This window comes from Cardiocondyla obscurior, linkage group LG02, assembly GCF_019399895.1.
Source record: "Cardiocondyla obscurior isolate alpha-2009 linkage group LG02, Cobs3.1, whole genome shotgun sequence".
Taxonomy (NCBI): domain Eukaryota; kingdom Metazoa; phylum Arthropoda; class Insecta; order Hymenoptera; family Formicidae; genus Cardiocondyla; species Cardiocondyla obscurior.
Genome location: NC_091865.1, coordinates 1599355 through 1620784, shown reverse-complemented (window position 1 = coordinate 1620784; position 21430 = coordinate 1599355). Strand labels below are relative to the sequence as shown.

At 35.4% G+C, this 21430-nt stretch overlaps 2 protein-coding genes across 4 annotated transcripts in view; one reads left to right on the top strand and one right to left on the bottom strand.

Moving 5' to 3' along the window:
- Positions 1 to 692: 692 nt before the first annotated feature.
- Positions 693 to 21430, bottom strand: part of Tk (tachykinins) — a 34723-nt gene continuing 13985 nt past the window's right edge. The window contains exons 2-7 of one of the 3 annotated variants that reach the window (XM_070674297.1): positions 3982 to 4177; positions 3595 to 3864; positions 3253 to 3507; positions 2821 to 3046; positions 1937 to 2167; positions 693 to 834 (exon numbers count right to left, since the gene is read on the bottom strand). In XM_070674297.1, coding sequence (XP_070530398.1) covers positions 824 to 834; positions 1937 to 2167; positions 2821 to 3046; positions 3253 to 3507; positions 3595 to 3864; positions 3982 to 4176 — 1188 coding nt within the window. In that variant the 5' untranslated portion in view covers position 4177 and the 3' untranslated portion in view covers positions 693 to 823. The remainder of the gene's footprint in view (positions 835 to 1936; positions 2168 to 2820; positions 3047 to 3252; positions 3508 to 3594; positions 3865 to 3981; positions 4178 to 21430) is intronic. The other 2 variants (XM_070674298.1, XM_070674299.1) reach the window with 2 other exon arrangements.
- LOC139113279 (uncharacterized) lies at positions 9447 to 13900 on the top strand. Its single transcript, XM_070674308.1, has 4 exons — positions 9447 to 10981; positions 11079 to 11223; positions 11980 to 12191; positions 12374 to 13900. Exons 1-4 carry the CDS (start codon positions 10890 to 10892, stop codon positions 12456 to 12458), a joined length of 534 nt encoding a protein of 177 aa, XP_070530409.1. The 5' UTR covers positions 9447 to 10889; the 3' UTR covers positions 12459 to 13900.

The following is a 21430-nucleotide window of genomic DNA, read 5'->3' as shown; positions in this document are numbered from 1 at the left end:
TCGGCGGAAGGTATCTTCGATTTATTCGCTTTCGTAATCTCGCTAATAATATATCATTAGTTCAGCGTGTCGTTTGAAACGCAGGTCGAAGGACAATCGTAGACACAATTTGTAATTTCACATATTTAAATAAAAATTATTTGCAGCCATATTAGACGGCATTTCCTAATCAAATATATAAATGTTTTAATGATTGACGAACTTTCTTTTTAATTCAAGCTTATTTAACATTCGAAAGTTCAAACATTTTTCTTAAATCCAATTTTAAGCATGTTACACTTTTTTTGCATTAATAACAATTTTTTTTTATTGACATTTTAACGTTACACGTAGTGGACATTAAATTATTTATGAAAACGTGACAAGAGTTTCGCAAAGTACTGTTTATGAGGCATTGCTGTGGGAACTCTTCTCTCATATATCGTGTTCATTGTTGCACTTTGAATTTAAACTCTGCTACGATTGTATCTGCGACATGCGACTTGCGACCTGCATCCAGCGCACGCAATTTTGAATTTTGTTGTAGCGATAAAACACAAGTGTTAGCATACATACAGCAAACTAATATTGACTAGACCAAGATCGGCTTGTAACATATAAAATAACTATAATAACGAAGCCTTAATTAAAGAACTGAAATCAACAGGTGACAGCATACTTGCATCCGTGATTACATCTGATATAGACGCATCTTTTTCTTTATTTTCTGTTTTTTTTTTTTTTTTTTTCTTTTTTGTCGTTCTTAGATTTCAGCTACATCGGTTTAATTATTTGGAGGAGACGTTCCGTAACTGTTCCGTTACCGTTTCTAAGAGTTGTTGTATTATTGTGAATCTGAAACATAAAACAAGAAATAATGTTTTAAGATATTTTTGAAATGTTTAAAAAAATCAGCCTTGTGTTTTATCAATTATTTAGTTTGATATACAAGAACTAAGAGAGAAACTTTATCTAAAAAAAAAAAAGAAACAGGAAAAAAGATTCATGTGGAATATTATTCGGAGCATTGGCTTTCGAAGAATATACATAAAAAAAAAATCGGTTAATTGCCTCTAATCAGATAATTAACACATTTTTATAATATTAATGAAACGTTTCCATATTTCAACAAAACAATTATTTGACAAACGAGTTGTAATTGGATTATGCGTAGCTTACTGCGTAAAACTGATTTTTATAACCAGTCAAAACTGTCATCTCGAAGTTAAAGAATTTTATCATTATTTCGTGCAATCGTACGTATACACAATGGTGAGCAACTTTATAATGACAATATACCGCGGAGAAATGTTTAAAGCGAGCCCTTGCGGTCGCCATTGTCTCGCAGCCGCGAGAAAGATAATCCATAGCTTTGTTTTAAATGTCACTTGGCACCCGTGTGCAAGGAAACAAAAAAAAAAAAATGTCTTCGCACCATTACTTGTGCGGAATAATTCTAAACGGATAATTATACAGTGTCAATCATAGACTGTAGAAACAGCAAAGAATTCAAAAGCGTATAAGATAAATTTCGATACAGCAAGCGAATAAAATATACCAATATATCACAAATTGTAATCATACATAATACATTAATATGCTTGATACGTGGCATGCAAAATAAAAATTAGAGACGTATAATATTTAGCGTATCGAATATGTTCTATGAATGACACGCCGCATTTGTAATACTCGCACAAGATATTTTGCGATCCTCTCGTGTGAAAAAGAGATAGCTCTTTTAACTTGGATTTTTTTTTCTTTATTGATTTTATTGCTTTCAATTTTTTTTATTTTTTTTTGCGAATGTGTTTTGATGACCAGCTTGGTTTTTTTTTAAATATTATAAGCATAAGTGTTCAGCCATTAGGTATATATGTATGAGAGATAAACGAAGCGAAAAAGAGAGTTGCGACATGAATATTTACTGCCAATGTCTGTCAGCTGATCGAATTACCTAATGCCGGCGAATCCCCGTCCACGCCGATCCTCCCAGTGTTATCAAACACCCTTACGAACGGGCTGTAGTCCTCGTACGGGGCTCTCGCCCATTTTTTGCCTCTCACCCCCACGAACATTCCCCGTAATTCCCATCGTGGATTTTTCTTACCGCGCATCTCGAAATATCGGTAGGGCGATCGTTTTTCAACTTGGCACGAGGCTAGAGCATGTCTCCTATCGCCCATTCCTGCTCGGAGGAAATACAATGCGGGCCTATGTAACTATTTCGAGCTCAGAATATCACAGAATCACGCGGACGAAAAAGAAGTAGAAGATATATATGTATATATATATAAAAAAAAAAAAGAAAAAAATAGAAAGAATTGCCCTCCGTCTCACTACAGAGTTTATTCTGGAGTTGCATGAATAATAAGACTAATATTTGGGAAGCCTTCGCTACTCGTTCTTTTACTCGGAGGTGGACTTGATCGATTATATCGTTTAGTGGCGAACTTGACGGTACGAGAAGTATTCGAAAAGCATTCAGCTATTTCATAAAATACTCTGCTATACGCGATAAAAAAAAATATAAAAAAAAATAAAAACGCAAGGTAACATTTCTTGTCGGCTGCAGGTCAATTAATCAGATATATGTATATTCGGGGATTATTCACGATAAAACTACTCGCGCAAACAAATAGGTTTTATTTAATTTTGTTATCGAGCGATCGCCTCTCCAACTTTTCGAATCCTCTCGTATAAATAAACTTCTGTTAACTTTCTGCATTAGCCATTATGTGTTTTAAATTTATATTAAAGATTAGAGAGCTTTCACGTATTGTGATAATTGTTAACAAGATTTTTCCACTGTTATAGACGTATTAATAATATTAACTCTACCTTTGTATTCATTTAATGATCGAGTTTTAAGATCCGTGCCGGATTCAAATCTTTGTTCTACATTCCTTTTGCCTCTCATACCTTGAAAACCCATCGGCGCTCTCTTATCAGTGTCTTTCTTGCCCCTCATTCCTTGAAAACCCATCGGCGCTCTCTTGTCAAAGTCCACGTCGGGATCTATGTAATCTACATAATTTTCCATGTTATCTTTTTTGCCTCTCATACCCTGAAATATTAATTAAATAATTAATTCCATTTCTAAAATTTATTTTATATTTTTTTTATTAATTAACTTGCTGTATCAAGTGTCATAAATTTGTTAAATAATAATTACGGTACTCTAGAAATAGAGGTTTTAATTAACTTTGTTGATAGTATGTTAATGTCGATAGTATTCGTTGAATAATTACATAAGTTAATTGGATGTTTTACCTGAAAACCCATAAGAGCTCGTTTCTCAAGCTCGTCAATCTCGTCGAGCAGTGCTTTCTTGCCTCTCATCCCTTGAAATCCCATAGGAGCCCTTTTCTCCCATTCTGGAAACTCTTTGATCTTATCGCGCATATCTTGAAATCTCAACGCAAGTAGTTTCCTTTCATAATCTTGTGGATACTCCAAAACATATGTTTTTTTCCCCCTTGTTCCGTAAAATCCCATTGGAATTCTCTTTTCAATTTCGTCTAACACCTAGATATATTCACATAAATACGTTTATATTGTAGTTTTAAGTTCTTCCAGCAATAATCGAATTAATATCAAATGTTTACGGCTTACCTCTTCTAAAGATTTCTTTCCTCTCATTCCTTGAAATCCCATGAGCGCACGTTTATAATATTCGTCGTCCAATCCGGATTTTTTGCCTCTCATACCCTGAAAACCCATCGGCGCTCTTTTCGCGTAGTCCTCGCGGTAATAAGCGTCTTCAAAATCAGGTATCAAATAATCCTTCTTCCCCCTCATGCCTTGAAATCCCATCGGTGCCCGCTTGTCAAATTCATCCTGCAGGAGATTGTCTTCTGCATCGGACGCGCTCGAAATCTTATCCTGTAATCACGAGGATCTCCTTCTCCATAAATAATTTCAAAGACAGAAACTGTATAAAATTACTTTCTCCTTCCGTTTTAAATTGACTTTAACGGAAAAGTTAAATAGTTGGCTTACCTCGAAATCCGCTAACGTTCTTTTGGAAAGCTCGTTGTGTTCTTCTTCAACTGTAGGAATAATGTCCTTCTTTCCTCGCATACCCTGAAATCCCATGGGTGCCCGTTTAGCGGACGCCGCATCGTTAGAGGACGATTTTTCTGCAAATGACGAACTAATCCAAACTACCAGGAAGAAAGCCGAGTTGATAATCATTCTGAAACATACGAAAGCGAAATTATTTTTAAACGATTTATTAATCCAATTACTTATTTTTAATATGCATATTCAATATGCACTTTTAAATGCGGATATCTATAGAATTTCGATGTGATCGGACATGTGCCGGACGCGGTGTTGCTCTCATTGTTAGTATCGTGACATGTATATGTACGTATGTACACGAAAAGCAACCTATATCAGGCTGAACTAATTTATCGACGTGTCACGTGAGCACATTTGATTGCTCATCTGGAATCTAACCGGGACTTACAATCGATCGACTATACCTCTCAGATACAAGATAATGACACTAATTTCAATAGCACACTTGTCACTCTTAGAAGCTTAAAGAAAAGCTTAAAGAACGCACGTAAAAGTGTTTTAAAAAAAATACGCAAATATCGGAGAAGTCAAAATCACTTTTGCGGTATTAAAAAAAATTAATGTATTCATATATTGTGTTGAATCGAGAAAACAATTTTCAAAGTATACGTATAAAAGTGCACGATATTAAAATCAACTTGCGAGAGAACGGCTGATTAATTTAAAAAGGAAATGGATAGAATCGAATACTTTTGAGCATATTTAACTCGCGGTAAACGTACATACAATGAAAAACAAAAATAAAATAACGGCACTTGAATAATTCCGTTCTTGCCGGCACGTTTCTCGGCGGATTATTCAATTTTATAAGGTTTAAAAGTACCGCTACCCTTCAAAGCGGGGGCTATTATTAGCGAAGGATAGACTAAAGGCTTGCTTTTCTCAAAGCATCTCGTGCCGCGGCAAGACTAAAGAATATCAATAAGCGGCCATCGGGAAATAGGGAAAAAAAGTACCTTCTCACTGTAAATCGAGAACGTACGTCTTAAATTCTTATAATAAAACTTTGCAAATTTACTGACGCTTCCCCGCGACTGAGCGGAAATATTTTTTCCACAGTTTAAATCAATGTAAATTCATTCCGGTAAATGTACAAGTATACATTAATTTTCGATCGCGGCTAGATTGGAATGTAGGGCGTAAATTTACGTAAGTAAACGTTAGAGTAAGCGCAAGCTCTAAGATCCCGAACTCGCGTAGCTGTCCCCATGGGTTAGCCAATTTGCTTACAACTACGTAAATGTATATACAGCTGTATCGCCGGTTAACATTAATGTGCTAATGATACGTAGAAATTCGAGTCGCCGCACAGTTAAGTGATCTGCATTCGTGATATGTCGCAGTATATTATGCAACAACTAATATATCAATGAATTAACTTTCGCGTAAACCCTAGCTGCTGAAAGCTCACATTTATATCGTCGATAAAACTGCTCTTATTTTTTTTTTTTTTTATTAGACATTGAAATAAGAACGTAGAGTGAACATTGGCGCGCTCGCTTTTGTTGATCTTGGCCAATAATATCAATGAAGAATAATATGATAATATAATTAAATGAAACGGAAGAAGCGGAGTGGACGTATCCGCAGATGTATATTGCATGTTGCAGTCATATGGGTAAAGGATACTCTGATAACGTGGGACGTGTTAATACGTGCGCCATTGTAAACTGCCGAGGTCAGCCTCTTCGTCGGGGTAAAGTAAACGGAGCGAGAATTCTAGCTCGATGAAGAGGCGTGAGACACCGGGAACGTGGCATGTCGGGGTAGAGAAGATGAGAAAAGGAGCAACACGATAAGAGAGGGTAAGGGGGGGTCGGAGGGTGGGCGAATATACGCGAGAAACGGTGGCGACTGCTGGGTGGCGAGGGCCGTTTCTCGCAGCAGATCAGTCACTCGTGTAATCGTTCTAAGCGGGCATGTCCTATGCGGTTTACTCCCTTAAAGTCGACGATCAAGAGATTGAATGCTCTCACTTACCTGCGCGGCACATCGAATCGCGCGAGCTATCGGCATTCCGATTTCGCGGTAAAATTGGCCGCTGATAAATTACGCGACGAACATTAATGCGCACCGCGTGCGACAAACCGGCTGCATTTCGTGTAATTAACTGTCCGGCGTGCAAATTAAATATGCAATTGAGACGAGCAATATTTATTCGATACATTATTTACGTCGATCCTCTAAAAAAATATTTTTTATATTATAAATTACAATTTAGATATTGTAATGAAAAGTATATTGCATTATTGAATGATAATATTCCACACTGTCATGGTCAGGGAAAAGAGAAATTTTTTAGCAACACGAGCAAAATGTGCAAATGTTGGCTTTAAAGCTCTACTGACCTTTAAAGCTCGGCGAACATTGACGTTTGTATTATGTATAATACAGAGCGACCCATACACGAATGGAAAATACACACTCTACATGAAAAACGAGGGAGCTTTGCTTGAACGGCGATATTTCATGATAAAGAGAGATTAATAAAAGGAAGTTAAGATAAATTCGAACAATGCGCGAGAAGAAATCACCAACGATGGAAAAATTATTCGGATAGCATTTCCATTGTTTCTGCGGGGGATAGATTTATTTTTTTTTTTTTGGAGCAGCATGGGACGTAGTACATAATGTAAAACATACATGCTGAGATTTGCCTAGAAACCTGCATTCTGTATTGCGTGTTCCAGTTTTCTCACTGTACAAGAACTCCGATTCGTATCAAAAATTATAATGGCTCGACACTTTTTAATAACCCAAACGCGCTGGTGCTACGTTTTTCTTTCTATATAACCCATTTTATTTTACATAAATATTTTACAAAATTAATTTTTTTACATGTAAATTGTACATGTTATTAATTAAACATCTTTCAAATATAAATAGATATATAAAGTAGATTTCTCATTTTTTGTTCACTTGGTTATTTCGCTCATTGCACATGTGGAGATGTAAATAAAAAGGAAAGTTATACCGCAGCTATGTTTTTTTCAATTAAATAGCTGTTATTCGCTAGTTAGTTTTTTAATTAATATTATATATATTACAAGTACTTCACAATATATGTTATAACTTAACATTTTATTTTAATTTCTGTAGTATTCCATTTTATTTTTTGCTGGATAACACAATTAAGTTAAAAATAATACTTGCATTATTACAACTTTTATTTCCTTGAAATCGAATTAAAACTAGCGTAATTGGATTTAGATAAAAAAAAAAGAAACGTATTTCCTAATTGACAATCTCTAATGCTGTGGCTATTTTTCGTAAAATATCCGTTATTAATTATCTTTCTTGATTTATCTTACAAAGATTTTAATTTTTATTTAAATCAGGCAATTATCGTAAACGTTCTGCTCAATAAAACAAATTAAAAGCTGGAACTAATGAGAAGTCTTCATTATACGTAAAAAGATATTAAAACTCTGATCAAGTACTGAATAAAAAATGAGAACGCTGTACAAAGCGCAATATATTATTAAAAGACATAATATTTTAAAGGGTTTTATTGTATTGTTTGTAATTTTATAATTAATGTAAATTTAAAAATAAATTTAATTTTTTTTTAAAAGACGCGTAATACGCGAATGCATGTTGCTGGCAATTTCCATATTACTTAATTACTTTGGATATGTGCTTGCCAATATTGTCAACAGCAGTTTGACTTCGCTAACTTTATTATTCAAATATTAGAAATTGTGGAGAATGCTAAGCAAGCATACAGTTGATAAAGCGAAGTCTTCCGATGTGCGTCACGCATATGAATGAAATTTTAGATTAATTATGTGTGCCTTGAATCACCATCAAATAATTAATTAAAAAGTAAATCTCGAAGATCTAACGAGAATATGAGAAAAGTTTCTCTAATTTAAGGAAACAGGCTTTAATTAATCGATTTGTGAATATTACTAATTATTAATTTATTACACATGGCATGTACGCCGTAAAGTAATTAAAAAAATTATTTATTAATAAAATGCACGCGACAAAGCATTAATATTAAGTTTACGCAACTTTCGCGGTCAATATCGTTTGAAGATGTAGGAGGAAAAGAGACAGCAATGACACTGAGTATATATTCCTACGAGAACAAAGCTTTCCGCTGAACAATTCATCCATTCCTGGACACGTGATTCGATAATGTTAAGAAACTTGTTGAATAGTTCCATATATGTATATCAAGTAACTCTGATAGTCAAACACAATGTTGTATTACTCTGGATACAGCAGAAATTTTGCGATCGTGATTGCTTTTGGAATTGAAATCTTTAGTACAAAAGATAATTAAAAATATTATATATATAAAAAAAAGAAATAGTCCAAGTAATAAAAAGACAATTATTTATTTCTAATTGAAAAATCGTTACAACTGCTGATGCAAATCTTCGAGTCACAGCAGACTCCTTAGAGTTTTGAGACCGGAATATTTTAAAAAGTACTTCCACATACAACGAAGTCTCGGATAGTGGTTCATAAACATTTTCGTATTATCATAATTATTCCCCGGGAACGGCAACCTCATTCGTTGCATTTTTAAATCGCCTTATAAAGTACGAATTGTGCTCCGGAAAGATATACCGGGTCAAATATTTACCTCGTGATTATTTTCAAAGTTGGAGACGATAGTCTATCTCTATATAAGTAACTCTTCTGTGCAAATATGTAGTATTCTCGGAAGGAAAATTCTTCAATACTACTCGTGACGTTTTTCAAGAGGATATGTTACATTCTCGCTGTCAAAGGCAAGATATTTTTAGCCGGAGTTTATTTTATACTAAATTTTATATCTCGCACAAAATGTTTCTCAAACTATTCTGAATTAATTCCAAAGGTTAAAAAAAAAAAAAAAAAAAAAATTATTATTATAATCACATACGTATTTTTAAATGTATCGCGCGTTGCCTTAAGCGCGAGTTGCCTCAAAAAGTTATACCGACGTTAGCTTGGACGACGAAAATATTATATCTCCATTGCCCTGGAGATGCTGGACAAATCGTGATTCCACCTTCGTGAAAATAGAACGCAAATAGTCACCCGGCGCGACATCGAGTACGTATCAACTTTGTATGTTGGACGAGCATGCGTCTGTTCGCTTCGTCGGTGCAAAAACTGTTAACTATCGTTCCGACTCGTTTCTCGCACCTTACTCACACCTGCAATCAATCTTATACGACTTACTCGTGGGATTTCTGCCCACGTCGTTAGAGAGTTAAAGATGACCTTTGCCTCCCAACGTTATCCCGAAGCTCTTCACGCATGATACGCGCTTTTACGTTGAAACGCCAGAGCAGTCTAACTTTATTATTTTAATCAATATCGTATGCATGATAAATTAAATTATTTTCAGTAAACTGCGTGCAAGTGTTGGACTTGTTGTACGTATTCGGTCGGGATAATATGCTTTACGTTGCAAACAGCTATTGTAGACGCCAACAATAATATAATGATACATTAACAGCTGTAATTAATACCGGATTATTAATCTTTATTACTTATATTAATGTAGTATGGAATTATAAATGACATTAAATTGTAAATTCTCGGGTGTAACAAAGTGGACGCTAATCTTTGAAGAAATAGATGTAGTGCAAAGCTCATTAGTGCCGATGCAAATAAATATATAAATGCAATATCTCGGCGCGTGTGCGTAACATATCCAACTCTGGGTCGGAAATGTAACTGAGCGTTAATTTTGAGTAAACGTCTGGGTTTGAATAATTATTTCTGGGTGATAACAAGCTAGAAATGCTAGATATCAATGTTTTTCCGCCGTGTACTTGTTTACTACGCGATCTAATCTCACGCAACGCTCGACTGTCGAATTCGCCGGGCAAACCGGTTCTTGCCGTCCGCCGCCCGCGCGTTCTCCACCTTACGTATTTCGAGCGCAGGGTGCCGGCTAGATGTCAACACACACACGCACTCACACTACCGCGGTGGACGGCAGAAACCAGCCCAGTGAATTCGACAGTTGAGCGCGCGTTGAGATAGGTCGGTACATAACAGTAGACTAGTACGTGGCGAAAAACATTGATCTCCAACGTTTCCAGCTCGTTATCAGCCGGGAATAATCGTGGCTAGACGGACACTAGACAGATTTTTTTTTTAACGCGACCTTACTTTTTTAATCTCATACAGTAACGGTCTAGCAATAGTTAGATAGATTAGGTCGCTAAATAACAACTACTTACTTACAAATTACGGCTCGTATCAAGCTAATTACTAATTAAGGGATATGTCTCTTCTGCGTGGTCTAAGTCCAGTTGCAAAATCAGAATAGTTAAATAAATTTCCACTCGGAGAGTCTTTACACATAGGGACAATGAATTGGCTTAGGAAAGTTTAATTAAAGAAGCGGAAGCGAGCAAGAAAACTTAACATGAACCTCTGGACGAGAAGAGAAACACGGGAAAATAAGTTAGAAATATCGCGAACTATATCTGAGGGGAAGCTTAAGCTTCTCGACACTTTGAGGGCGTAGGAAATGTCGTTTCCGAGACTGCTGTTTTCCGATCGGAAAGCCTCGACGCTATGATTGAACTGCTGCTATCCCTCGTTTTGTTTCACGACGATAAAGGGCTGATTTCAAAACGCGATTCGTGATAAGGCATATGCGATAATGCCGTAGGAAACCAGCATTTCCAATAGGAGATTACGTGATAGCTGCCTCGTTCAATCAGAATAGATGATAAACGTTGTTATCTTTAACTTCGTGAAGTTTTTCCTCACGCCATCGATAGCGAGAATAAATCGATAGTAAATATAACCGTAAATATTTAGTTAAATTTCTGATCTTCGCCAAATTCTTTGTGTGTAACAATATGGTAAAATTCGTAGCTGATTCGCCGTTTAATATATTTCACAGGACAAAAAGAAAGACACTGAAGAATTTTTCAAACTCACATATTATTGCGTAAAAAAAAAATTATTCGTATAATATCATTGTTATTGTATTTGCTGCATAATTAAATATAATGTACTCAAATTAGCGATATTAATAATTCTTTTAGTACGGCCAATTTTGACAAGTCGGAGAATTATACTTCGAGAGCTTTAAGGCTGCGAGCAAATTCGAAAGGTGACGATTGCGAGAGTAAACCAATTGATATTCTGAAAGCACGAAAAAACGAAGACTCTTACAAGAGTAAATTAAAGGTTATTATTACGTTTGCTTTAATTCATCTATAATGTTCTATATGATAAATTGAGGGGAAAAAAGCAGTGCTCAACTGTTGCAAAAACAGCGAATTTTATGCAGTTTGCGGGGTAATAGCTCGCCGTCGCGTGGAAGTGCGTTGCGACGAGCTTTTAACGATAGCCGAGCAATTGAAAGGCTGCCGAGAAACTCAATAAATAGAATTCCTACGACACAATGTTGTCGTGTTGGAATTTCTACAAAGTGCCAGCGCACTTCTGCGTGCAATGTGAAGCTTTTAAACTTTCGGGTTCAATAATGCTCGGAGCATTTTCCAAAAAATTTTTAAGATTAAAAGAGTTTTCGTGACCGGTTTGAGAGCTTACTATAATGAAAATTAAACAAGCTTTTCTTAGTTTGTATTACGACGTTATTACGTAAAGCTGTTTGGTAGTAAAGACAAAGCCTAGCAGTGTAAGGTATTTTTTTTTTTTTTTAACAGCAATTAATCCAATGAACAATGAAGGATTATACATAAGACATACACAAGTCGTCTGAGTTCAACACAAATATCTTTTAATTAATTTTCGTTGTTATTAAAATTTTTTTTTTGCTTTTAATATTAAAGAGAATTAAGATCTGAAATAAAATTAATTTTTGCCAAAATTAACAAGAGTGTAACTTTGCACGCTGCTCGGTGCGATTTAATTGTAATTTCTCAGATAGTTACTAAATTAAATCGTATATAAATTTTTATAACTTATATTGTATAACAGACTAAAGCGTATGAATATTGGAGAAATGTGCTCCGTAATCAGTGGCTACTGGCGTTACAAGGAATTGTAATCGTGACTGTAATTCTCAATATGGGAACGTGGATTGGACACGAATGTAAAGGAGATATTGTTGAGGACGGTCTTATAGTATTATGGCATACGATTATCGAACGATTGCAAGAAACAATCATTGACATGAAGGCAGAATTACAGTAAAAAAAAAAAAAAAAAAATTTACACAATTCTAAACTTTAATAATAATTCTTTCATTTGTGACTTAAATAGGAATTTATAGAATATTTTACTTTACATATAAAACTTTATCTTTCTACGTCTTGTAATAATTAGTAAGCTGATATTATTTAAAATTGAATTTAATTTTATGTCACTGCAGACCATGTTACCACGTTGAAATGGATGCTCAACAAAAGAGAAGAGCGAGTCTTTTAAGACGAAAACGTATTTTTATGAGCGTGTAACTCTTCTTGGGAATAAGAAATTATTAAACATATTAAAAAAAAAAAAATACTGATAAACAAGTATTAAAAACGTTTGTATATAATTAAAAAGCAAACTATAATTAAACAATACTTATAACGACTTAGTTGAATCAGCAACTGAGTTTATTGAATAAATTTTACATTGTTTTTCATATTATTTTCCTCGGATTTTTTAACTAGTTACAAAACTATTGTATGTATGTATATCTATTTAAAACATATAAAAAAACATGAAACACAATATTGTTTATCTGGTATTTCAAATTATAAACTTCTAGCGTATTTCCAATTAAAAAAAAAAAGAAACCTAGCTAATTAACCAAGAAGCAATACGGCTTGTATTATTTAACTATATATTTGATAATTATGCAATTTTAATTAAAAAAGTATAATATAATATAAAATAAAATTTAAATAATAAATTATTAATATACATAACTTAGAAATTAAAAATTAGAAGTCTTTAAATTTACTTTTCGTTTAATTACCCAAGATTTTATTAGTTTAACATGTTTCTACATGTTTTTTTTTTTTTAATCTAGGCCGACTATTGAATTTTTTTGCTTAATAACCTTTTTATATACTTCACATAAAAGTCCACATATGTATATCTACAATATAAATACCTTATTCGTTAGCTAAATAAAACTAAATCAATTATTCGTTAAACTAGATTAATATTTTTAGCGACACGCTGCAAAAGCGTTTTATCAAACTTTTACCAAAGATATTTATTGCATAAAACGTAAACTAACATAAACGATTAATGAATGCTACATGGAAAATAAAATATCATAGGAATGTAACAGTCGAATGTTAATGAATATTAGTAACTCGGCATTATTTCTAACGTAACATCAAATTATATATAGCCGACAGAGCTTATTTATTTCCATTTGCGTGCTACTTTTTTATTAGATACTTCACATTATTTTTGCTACGAATTGTTTAAAAAAAAAAAAAAAAAAGACATAGCTCAGAATATTTTAAAATCTTAAGAATTTGTATATTTATTATAGATTACGCAGATTTATGTTAAATAGCAAATGAAAACATCGATCATATTTATGTGACCATATTCACGATTAGACGACATGAAGAATATTAAAAATATTGAAAAATCTTCAAACAGCTCGGCCACACGCGAATTTTACGTCCGATGAACATCAGCATTGATATGTCGATAAACAAGGTGCATTCAAATCGTGATGAAAAGAAACGTGACGCATAGCTCGCTGTCTTATTCGAAAAATTGATAAATGTACGTCGCTGCACCTAGGTTACATTTTGATTTATGTGTTACGCGCTAAACGTAAGTAATGTCAAAATCTGAAAGAGCAGAGTATCCCGAAAGTAATGTCGGCCAGGAGGACGTTCCGCGGTTTGAAAATTATGAGAAGCACGGCAAGACGAAATATTTTGAGAAGTTGAAAAAAAAAGATATAATGAATTACATCGAGGACATTAAACAAAAGTGTCATTTAGAGGTAACCAGCGACGATGAAGATTGTACCGGCGCAAGGAAGTCCAGCAGCTGCAGCGTAAAATGTTGTGCAGATAAAAAATCGGAATTATTAAAAGAAATTAAATCTAAAGTAACGCCGAAGAAAAAGAAAAATTTCGCATTAAAAAAGAAGAAGAAAAAACAGTCTTTCAATCGCGACGTCGCTAATCCTTGCGATTATTGCTGCTCGGCAGAAAAATCTCATTCGTATAACAATTTTAATTATGTACGAAAAAATTCTGAGGAAAATTTAGATACTTTTACTCAGGTGCCTCCACGTAAATCCGTTTACCAATATCCAAATTCATCAAGAAATTCCTACAAACATCATAAATCTTCGCCACGATTTTCCGAATGGCATTCCAAAAAGAGTTACAAAACATATCCGGCAGTTACAAAAATGACCAGCCTTGACGTCACTGGATCCTCGTTTCAAAACGCCGCGCACGATTTCAGAATCAAAAGATCAAACACCATTAATAAAAAATCTGCAGGAAATCGTGCATTCGAGTTACCGCGCAGAAATAAAATTGACAATTCGGGTCACGTGAATATTTCTCAAAGTGCTAATGAAAAGACGACAAGGAGAAATCTTTCTTGCTACAGTCACAATCGTGAAACAGAAACAGAGATGAGGAAATTAAATAAAGAGAGTAGCGACAGCGACTTTGAAAATCAACAGCTACTTGATAAAATTTATTCCGGCCGAGATACAATGTTTTCCTATCAAGCTCCATTGCAGAAGAGAGGCTGCAAAGGACGTTATACTTCGAGATACCGTTATCCTCTAAAGAAATTCAGGCAACCGACTTCTCGGAGTTTGAGCTCGCGATCCAACAGGTTGACGGCGTTAGCGAGATTACCCGCAACGAGCTCGTTATTATTGCAAAGCCGAACTTCGCGGTCGAAGAACGAAATGGAACTTCCATTGAAAGCGTCCAGCTACGTTATGGGGGCGTCGATCGATAGGAATTACCGGCGAGAAACAAACCGCAAGAACAACATGGATCAGCGGCGGCGAAGAGCGGCTGTTTTAGGGGACGGAGAATCGTTGTGTTATCGCAACCCCGGCCTCTTAAGAAAATCCAGGAAGCTGTATCCCCGAAAAGTGGCACCCACTCGCGAAGATAAGCAATGGCTCGGCTGCTATTGCGACGGGCGAGACGAACCGGGGGATCGCTCGAGATATTGCTGTTGCCAGAAAAACGCGAACGATCTTAATATTAAATTAAGCAAGCGAGTCGACTGCACAGAAGCGTCGCGTCGCAGTACGCTATCCAAATTACTGCGCTTTCGTGATAATAACGAAGAATCTAACGTCGATTTATCGACGGACGAAGATTCACGGAGTGAAAGCACGGTGAATGATAGTCGGATATCAGACATTTGTCACGACGTGAGAAATAACTACGAGAATGTAACTCATTTGAATAATTTAAAGCCACGCGTATTGTTTCAAGACGATCGTAGCTCGAATAAAGCAGCTGAGGAGTGGAAGAAATTGAGGAACGATTCGAAGAGCAGCCAGGAAGAAGCAGTAAAAATACAGACGGTGGGTAAACGACTCTCTTTCGCGGTAAGAACGCCTGAAAAATCCGCTCCGGGAGATTCATCAGGATTAAGATACGATGCAGCGGAACTTACATGTGAATGCAAGGAGCCTTTCCACGATCCTCCAGCGGCATGTTTAATTGATTCTTGCACCTGCGTCGGGAATACAGAAAGAAACGACGGCGATTCGTCGCGAGAGACAGTCTGCTGTTGTTGCTGCTGTTGCTGCACCAGCTCGTCATCTACTTTTCGCAACGAAAATGATCCGGTAAAGAAACTCGAGTCTTTCTGCGAAAGAGTGAAGGCGGTGAATCAAGACATATTTCACAAATCATCAAAGTTCACGTGTCGTAACATAACGAGAACCGATTCGCGGAAATACGCCCGCAGTGATAGCGACGAGCAAGATCAATACGAGTTCAATGCCGAGAAAGGTATCCGAGGAGTAAAATCTACGGAGAGAGAATGGTTAACAGATCCTTCCCGCCTCAGGCTCGAAAAGCTCAAGCGCAGTCACGGTGGAGCGAGCCTGGAGAGGATTCTTATTTATCCGCCGCGAGGAGAAGGCGGACCGCCTTTGACGCTGTACAAAAGATCGTCGAATATTAGCTGCCGCGTGAAGGGCGACGCCGATACGGGATTTTGCTACGACGTGATCTACGTGCAAAAATTCGCAAGCCGAAAGTGGACGCCTGAATTGTCGCCGGAAATCCTTTCGCGAGACAAGGAATGTAGTTGCTCCGCCGATTACGGCTGATTTAGTACCCTATCGATTTCATCCATTCGAAGATGAATTTACTCTCGCTGCAATCACACGAAGCAATTGCATTAATGGAGGACACTATTACAGACGCACTTTCGCGCGATTCGTAAACCTCATTTCACGTATTCAGGTAGTCGTATATACATGAGCATAGTCGATTCGACTAAGAAAGCTCGATTTATTAGAAGGAAATTATTTCAAAGAAATATGTTAAACGCTTCATGTAATTAAACAAAAAAGATCTTTAGATTCGTGAAATGTCTAAAATATAATTCAGATGGATAGTTTTTTTTTTCTTTTTTTTTAGTAAAGTATTTTAATTTTAAATAATTTCGCGTAAAGAAAATATCAAAAGCATGTTAAAAGAAACATACGCATTTATTAATATAACATTACATCATTTTAGGTTAAATTTTTAATTTACTTTTCTATGCTAAATAACGCATGAATAAAATACACAACTAAAGCTGAAATTAACGTTTGAATAAACATGTAAATTAACATTTTCTTTATTGCAATAAAAAAGGTTTCTAAATGTAATTAATTTAAAATGCAGCTATTTTCTAGAGTAAATTTTCTTTCATAATTTTTTCTACAAAAAAAAAAGCATTATAAAATTTTATATTTTAAAATATATTTATTAAATATTAAATGTACGCGAAAATAATAAATATATACGTATACGTACAAAAGTCTTGTTTAGTTGAAATAAAATGGAACGTTAAAAAGTCATTTCTTAATTAACAGTTACAAGACACTCTTGTGTGAGGTCTCTACATAAGCAACTACGCAATTCTTTTTCTAGATTATGAAAAAGCAGATTTAACAAAGTTCTACCATGCAAAACAAATTTTACTTATGCAATACTAAAATAAAAATCTGTTTATGTAACGCTACAAAAAGATAATGTACAGTAGCTCAACAAGCAAATCTGACAGTTTTTCTAACTGTGAATGTGAAATAAAGAGAAATAAAATATTTCTCTTCTTAACTCTTATTAACTCACGTGTATAAAAATTCGTAGTGTTTTATTGATTTATTAATAAATTAAAAAAAGTTTTTAAGAATTAAAAAAAAATAATAAATAGTACAAATGTGCCTGCTGGAAACTCGACAGATCGACAAACAATTGCAAGTAAATCCAGTAAAAGGTACAGAAGAGAAATTGCGGAAATTAAACAAAAAACTTACAAACTTCTTCCGCGGTTACCCCATAGAATTTCCCCTCTTTAAAATACTTGCGTTCTACTGACTGTATCAAGATAAAACAATATTTCTCGAGAATTCTCAACTACTAGCTACTTTAAAATAATAAGTTGATTTCGAAGTTTGATGAAAGAGAATGCAACGTATCTTTCAAAATAAATTCTAACATTGTTTTATTTTATTTTATTTTTTATATTGTAAATTCTATTGAGCAACAAAATGTCAAATTTCCACATTGCATACTGCAAAAGAAAAATGCAGTGAATAAAGTACATTACTTTAATATCGAATAACAGATAACGTTGAGTATTATGACATTCTAGCGATATGTATATGTTCGTCATAAACGATTCATGCTCACAAGACTCTACGATTTCAAAGCACATTTGATCGCGTTATATCTTCTCGAGCTTTCCTTTGAGTAATAAATATTTATTAACTTTGCTTCACGATCTAGTTGTAGTCAAATAAACTGTTGCGTTCTTATATTAATTAAATTTTTTTTTATTATTTAAAGCGTATAATGATATATTTATTATTTTCTTGCTTTTTTTCTTTTTTTTTTTTAATTAAAATGATATAATGTAGCCCGCAGACGCACTGTCGCTGCGCATATAATTTAATTGTACAATTCTAATAATATATCTTTTTATAAATACTCTTTTTTGGCGCTAGGCGCGACGGTCGAGGGGGGGTGATACAGGACCCTAGCGCGCCGACCAATCACAGCGCGCCATCGATCGCCTGATCGATCACGGCTCGCGCGACCCGTTGCAGTGTTAAAAAGATACGGCCACGCGGTGAGCACCGGTCTTCGCGACGGGTATTGAGGCATCCGCGTGATGTTCTCTCGCGGTTTATCGTTGCGTACGTGCGTCTCGTCTTGCTCCAAAGGCCCTACGAATCGCGGTGTCGTGGACAGGACATCGCCGTTGTCCATTCACCGACACTCGACCGGTCTTGTTCGTCGCGACGGGTATTGAGACATCCGCGTGATGTTCTCTCGCGGTTTATCGCCGCGTACGTGCGTCTCGTCTTGCTCCAAGGGCCCTACGAATCGCGATGTCGTGCACGGGACATTCGCCGTTGTCCATTCACTGACCCTCGACCGGTCTTGTTCGTCGCGGCCGGGACTCTCGTCCCGTTTCTCGTGTCCAGATCGAGGACGACTCGTGTGAGGACTCGATAAAGGTAAGCAACGCCACGAATATCGAGAACATAAAGTTGTATAACGAATATTCGTTCGTCGCGCTTCTTAATTTTAGTCGTAAAAAGAGGTATAGGCGCGGGGAGCGCGGGGGAGTGAGGGGGACGGTGCGAGCTAGCTGTGCTAGCGTTGGTATGTGCGTCCGGTCACCCGGAACCAAAACACGCGCGCGGTAAAGCGAAAATAATACGCGCTGAATAATACATTGAGTAGAACGGAACATTAACTGCAGTTTTTTCTGTTTCAGATAATACTCCACCATTGACGAAGGACCAACCCGACATCCCGCAGACATCCTGAGAGGAGGAGGAGGCCCAGGAAGGGTATCCTGCACCAGCGGAGCAACCCCGGGGTAAGAATTAATTTTTCTTTGGAATAAAATATTTTAGATATTTGATAACATTTTTTAATTTTTTTATTTAATTAAATTTAATATCCTCAACATAATTTTTTCATTTTTCTGTTTCAGATCAAGAGGATCTCCGCTGCAGTGCAATGTACGCGAGAAATAGTGCCGCCCGCCGATATAATATTATACGAACCGTAGCTGGTTCGTCGGGTCGCTCCGGGTGTGCCGGTAGCTATCGGGCGCTTTTTGTTACGATTATTTTTTTTTCCGGGAGTTCCGAAAAACAACGCGCGACAGTGTTAAATTTTCGCGATAGTAATTAATACGGTCGCGTTCGCGAGTTACTTGTGCGCGGAAGGATGGCTCGTCACGTCCCATCTGAGAGGAGGAGCAGGCCCAGGACGGGTATCCTGCATCGGCGGAGCAACTCTTAGGTAAGAATAAATTAAAAAAAAAATCTTTATCAAATAAAAACTTATATTTTTTTTTTAATAATTATATTAACTAATTTACATGTCTCTACATTAATATTTCTTTTTATGTTACAGTCACCGGCAGCATTCTTCAACTCCGCTGACGCTCATGCAGACTGGTGAGTCGCATGATTTTTATATTATAATGACACACACGAAATGGGTTCTATCGAAAAGTTGCGCACGCGAGGCGTGCACATGATTTATTTTAGTCTGATAAAATCCGCCGAATCAATACTGTAGCAAGATATTTATTAGTCCAGAATTTCACTTTATACATTCGCGTAATTGGGTTAAATGATGATTAATAGACCGATTTTACGTCGTTGTATTTAAGTATAATTTTTACGGTATAAAAAATTATCTAAAACTGAAATGGTGATAATAAATCAAATTGCTTTAATTACTGTGCACTATTATTCTTCATCTAACGTTCGCGAAAATAAATTTTTAATGTCTTACCATCTCATCTCAAGTAATTTATCATTGTAATGTAGGTAATAGATATTGTCAATGAATGTTGAAAATAATCTTGGCAAATTAGATTAAATTAATAAGTAATTCATTGACTATACAACGTCTCGTAACATTTCCTCTTTTAATATCACCCTTAAGAAAACTGATTAAAATCGTACACCCCTTTATTTCTTTTTCTCATCTTTGGGATAGTATTCCATTTCGCGAATCACCTTCCGGACACAAAAGTGCTCGTGGATCTTTTAAGGTAGCGATAAAAAAATCATTAAACGTTAAAAACATTGCTCCCCGCCACATTTAACACGTTCGCGTAATAAAAACATTTCAAAGGAAAGGCACTGATCTTAAAATATCTGACGGTAAATTATTTAAAGCAAAATTCGTGCCCGTTTAAAGAAAATATAACCATTAAAAATAGAAATAATTTAATCAAAAATTTATCAAAACTAAACTAATTTTTATAATATTTTCTTAATTCGTTTAAAAAAATATTCTTGGATAATGATCACAGTTCTTTATTTTTTATATATATTTTTTTCTTTATTGAAAATGCCAGAGTAACGTGAAACGTATTTAAAAGAAGATAATCCGTAAGAAAATTCAACGGATTTTAATATTCTCCCAATTATTCGATAAACTTATTTTTCTTTTTCAATCGTTACGAAATAACGGGAAGAGCTTCAAAAGGTGTTAGAAAAATTACCTGTAAGATAACTCTTTCAACGATCCTCCAACTACAACGAGGTACTTCCACTCTTTCGTTTTCTCTCTACCTTCGATGTTAAAACAGCTACGTGTTGCGCTAAATCAATTCGAAAGTTTAACAGTGCAACACATTCAAAAGTATATTAAATATAAATATATTAAATTTTTTCTCCTCATTATTCTCATTTTAAACTCTCGTATATTTTTTTAGTTGTCGCTATTTCGTAAAGAAAAAAGAAAAAAAGAAAAGAAAGTTTGTTTTTATTGTGTACATCTTACGGTCGAGTCATATATAAAAAATTTTAATGAATTCCTCGTAAAATAGCAACGGGCGATATTCTGCGTAACATGAAATGCACTGACCCATCCTTTTCTTTCCGTGACGACACGTATATCGGATATGCGAACGTCATTATATTACGATATGCCAGAACGCTTCTCATGCGTCATTCGACGGTAGACTCAACCTTCGCTTATTACGAGTTATAAAAAAGAAATTTCTCAACGGATTGTAAAAAGGTGTATTACACCTTTGCATTGAATTTTTCCACGCGATTTAGTTGCTCTTAAATCGAATAAAAGTGCGGTATATATTTTTAGTGAGACGTTCAATCTATTTATGCAAAGACGTTATCTATAGGCTATTTCTGTTTATACACATAAAGATGTGTCGTGAGATACGCAGCTGAATGATTATTCTGAACACGAAAAGAAGT

Excerpts from the sequence above, each read along its gene's own strand:
- LOC139113279 (XM_070674308.1), top strand. The coding sequence starts at position 10,890 with ATGGTAAAATTCGTAGCTGATTCGCCGTTTAATATATTTCACAGGACA. Across the intron at positions 10,982-11,078 it reads TCAAACTCACATATTATTGC|TACGGCCAATTTTGACAAGT; the intron begins GTAAAAAAAAAA and ends TAATTCTTTTAG. Across the intron at positions 11,224-11,979 it reads CTTACAAGAGTAAATTAAAG|ACTAAAGCGTATGAATATTG; the intron begins GTTATTATTACG and ends ATTGTATAACAG.